Source organism: Cyprinodon variegatus, unplaced genomic scaffold, assembly GCF_000732505.1.
Source record: "Cyprinodon variegatus isolate N-32 unplaced genomic scaffold, C_variegatus-1.0 Scaffold1006, whole genome shotgun sequence".
Taxonomy (NCBI): Eukaryota; Metazoa; Chordata; class Actinopteri; order Cyprinodontiformes; family Cyprinodontidae; genus Cyprinodon; species Cyprinodon variegatus.
This window is the reverse complement of record NW_015151459.1, coordinates 6,452-9,783: the sequence shown is the minus strand read 5'-3', so window position 1 is coordinate 9,783 and position 3,332 is coordinate 6,452. Positions and strand designations below refer to the sequence as shown.

General features: G+C 39.5%; 1 protein-coding gene across 1 annotated transcript in view; it reads left to right on the top strand.

Annotated features, from left to right (window-relative positions):
- Window positions 1–1,322, top strand: part of LOC107100755 (NACHT, LRR and PYD domains-containing protein 1-like) — a 5,449-nt gene extending 4,127 nt beyond the window's left edge. The window contains exon 6 of the mRNA XM_015399382.1: window positions 1,026–1,322. Coding sequence (XP_015254868.1) covers window positions 1,026–1,322 — 297 coding nt within the window. The remainder of the gene's footprint in view (window positions 1–1,025) is intronic.
- The last annotated feature ends 2,010 nt before the right edge of the window (window positions 1,323–3,332 follow it).

Genomic DNA, 3,332 nt, shown 5'->3' with positions numbered 1-3,332 from the left:
TATATATATATAGATAGATAGATAGATAGATAGATAGATAGATAGATAGATAGATAGATAGATAGATAGATAGATAGATAGATAGATAGATAGTAGAATAATAGAGAATGCTGCCCTCTGCTGGGCACTACCATAATTTTAAGGAGAAGTGGTTCTTATTTGTTGTTGAAAGGAGATCAGAAAACCTGTGATAGAAAAGCTTTGTGTTTCTGAGCTGGAAACTGTGATGGACTGCAGATCTCAGGAGAAAAAGTCAGAATATCATTTATCTGACCTTAAAACAAGAAAGATGTTTTAAAAGTTTAGGAATAAAAAAAACATATTTTAATTTAAACTGATCAGTTTAACTCACAATGCTGAATGATGGGATGTACAGAAGAAAGTCCCTAACAACCTTTACATGGAGAGTAAAAAATAAAATGTCATTGCTAAAGAAGACTTTTGTGGTATAGAAACTGGAGGGGAAGGAAACTGTGGAGAAAAAAGGTTCACCAGCAACATGGAAAACTGGGATAACTTAAAACTCACAAAGCCAGGACTGAGGACCAATTATAGATGATCTGATGGCTTCCATTAGACCTCAGCAGAATCACAGCCTGGTGGCCTTTTTATTAATGCAGCATGGAAAGGAGCCCAAAGCAAATATAGAACACATAGAAACGAACATTCCAGAAGCCTGATGCTTCTGTTTGAAAGGTCATAAAATATTCAATTTTTCTGACACACTAAATGTTGTTTTTTTATTATCTTGATAAAAATTCAAATAACAAGAGATCAAGGTTTTAAAATAACATATTCAATATTTACGGAATCTGTATAATAAATGAATTTTACTTGAAAAGAAAGACAAAAACCACATAACATTTTTAAGGAACCGTAATATTTGGGGCTTTAAGTGTATTTTCTAATATATTCCATTATTAATCCATCATGTAACATTTAGAAACTCTGAGCATTGCTTTGTTTCTGCTTCCTGATGCACTACGTTTCTGTCTCCAGTTTCAGTGTCTCCTGCTTCTGCAGAGGACAGGCGACCTCGACTCAGGAAAAGTTTATCAGCGGATGAGAAGCTGAGAACCGTCCGGCCAGACTTCATCTATCAGGTGTCTAATCCGGTCCTGAACAAACTGCTGGACGAGCTGCAGCACTGCAGGGTGATAACAGACGACGAGGCCGAGGACATCAGAACCAGAACCAGATCAGAAAAAGCCAGAGAACTCATCGACAGCGTGAGGAAGAAAGGAGCAGAGGCCAGCTCTAAAATGATCTCTGCGTTATGCTCCAACGATCAGTATCTGAGCAATGAGCTGGGCTTATTATGACGGACCAAACCGGACCGAGACCAGAAGATCTCATTTATACAGAGAGGTTTAAAACGGTTTAATCTTTAGTTTGACAGATAATTATTAAAATGGTTGGTCTGTTTTACATTGTTCTTAAGAAGATTAACCTTGTTTTAGTGTCAAGCAGTAATTAAACAATAGTTATAAAGGAACTGAATTAAATAATAAAGACAATTACAAGAAATGTATTCCTAATCATAAATGATCAGACCTGGGTTCATGTTTATATTCAGAAACAGGTTTGGTTGTAAAGGTTTTGACTGGGAGAGCCATCCGATCTGGCTGCATATCACCTCTTCCAAATTTCCATTAAGTGGATAAAAATTAAAAATAAACTGCTTGGTGATCAGATCCAACATGATATAGTAGTTCATCTCTAAGCTTTACAAAGAACAATAAACCAATGAAGCGGTTAATTGGCCAATTCTAATGTGTTTCTTGATCTACTCATCTACCCTTTTCTCCTTTGGATCTATCTTAGTAGAAATATTTAGTTTCATTTGCTTGCTTAATTCAAGGTCCATACATGTTTTGACTGTTGATTAACTATAAGAAATCAAGTTATTGTATTAGAAATGTCTATAAAATGTGGTCTGCTCTACACTGTATTCTTGACCAAATCTACTTTGCTCTTCATTAATTGACTTCCTGCACTAATATCAGCTCTGTTCTTTGACATGGAGTTGGTGTGCAAAGCATCAAAAGAGAACAGCCGAGCAGGTTAAAGAAGCAGCGAGGGCTGGGATTATATGGGACACTTCAGAGACACCCCACAGCACATCTGGTGAAACTACTCTGACTGACTAGAGTTACCTATTCTATAACACGTCAGTTAATGAACAGGTCTCCTTCTGTCTTGCTCACAGTCATACAAACATTCCACTCTCCTTTGACCCAAAGCTTCCTTCTCAAACCTCAAACATGTCTTCTTCCTACTCTGCCATTCCTTCCTGATTTTATGTGCTTGAACTCAACCAAATCAGTAGATGGTGCTGCTCCCTCTTCCTTCCACCTATCTGTATCTAGAAGTAAATAAAGAGGCACCTGGAGAGACTGAATGGTAATAATTCAGCAGGTCCTGATGGTGTGAGCACCAGAGTCCTGAAGGCCTAAGCAGAGCAGCTCTGTGGGATTCTACAGCACCTTTTCACCCTTAAGGCTGATTTATACTCAGAAACCAGGTTGCTGCGTGTGTGTCGCAATGCAAATGTTAATGTCAAATCTCTCATCAAATCAACATCCGCTCTACTCTATGCGTATTTCCTTTTTGGTACCTTACTGGCTTGTTTTGTTTGTATGACCGCCATTGTGGAAAACGACTCATGAAGATGGACCAGCTAGAAGAGCGAGGTGTGCGAGAACGCTGGGACCCTTTTTCCACCTGGTTCCCCGCTCTTTTTCACCCTATTTTCCCTCCGTTGTCACTCAAACTTGACCCCACTTCCTCACCGCCTCGGCCGTATCTAGAACCACGGCTAGTTCCTGATTGTCCCTCTTGCGTGGTGGCATGGAATAACATAGCGCAGACCACGCTTCAATATTGGGCAGCAATCAAAAATATCTGCCACAAGCTCACTGCGACACACTGCTGCAGGAGGATAACCAGCCCTTCAGTCTGACCCTGGAGACAGTTCCAGTGATGTGGAAGACCTCCTGCCTTGCCAATACCAAAGAAGACTTAGCCAGCATTCCTCAGAGACTGTGGACCTGTTGCTTTAACATCCCACATAATGAAGGTCCTAGAGAGACTTCTGTATCCTACTTTTTTTTATGAAGCACTTTAAATTTTCCCAAGGGCCAGTGTTGGGCACGTTACTTTGAAAAAGTAATTAGTTATAGTTACTAGTTACTTCTCCCAAAAAGTAACTGAGTTACTAACTGAGTTACTCCACAATAAAAGTAACTAGTTACTAGTAAAAGTAACTATTGCGTTACTTTTGCGTTTCTCGCCCCCGTAAACCTCATACGCCCCCGTATGAACTATGAACG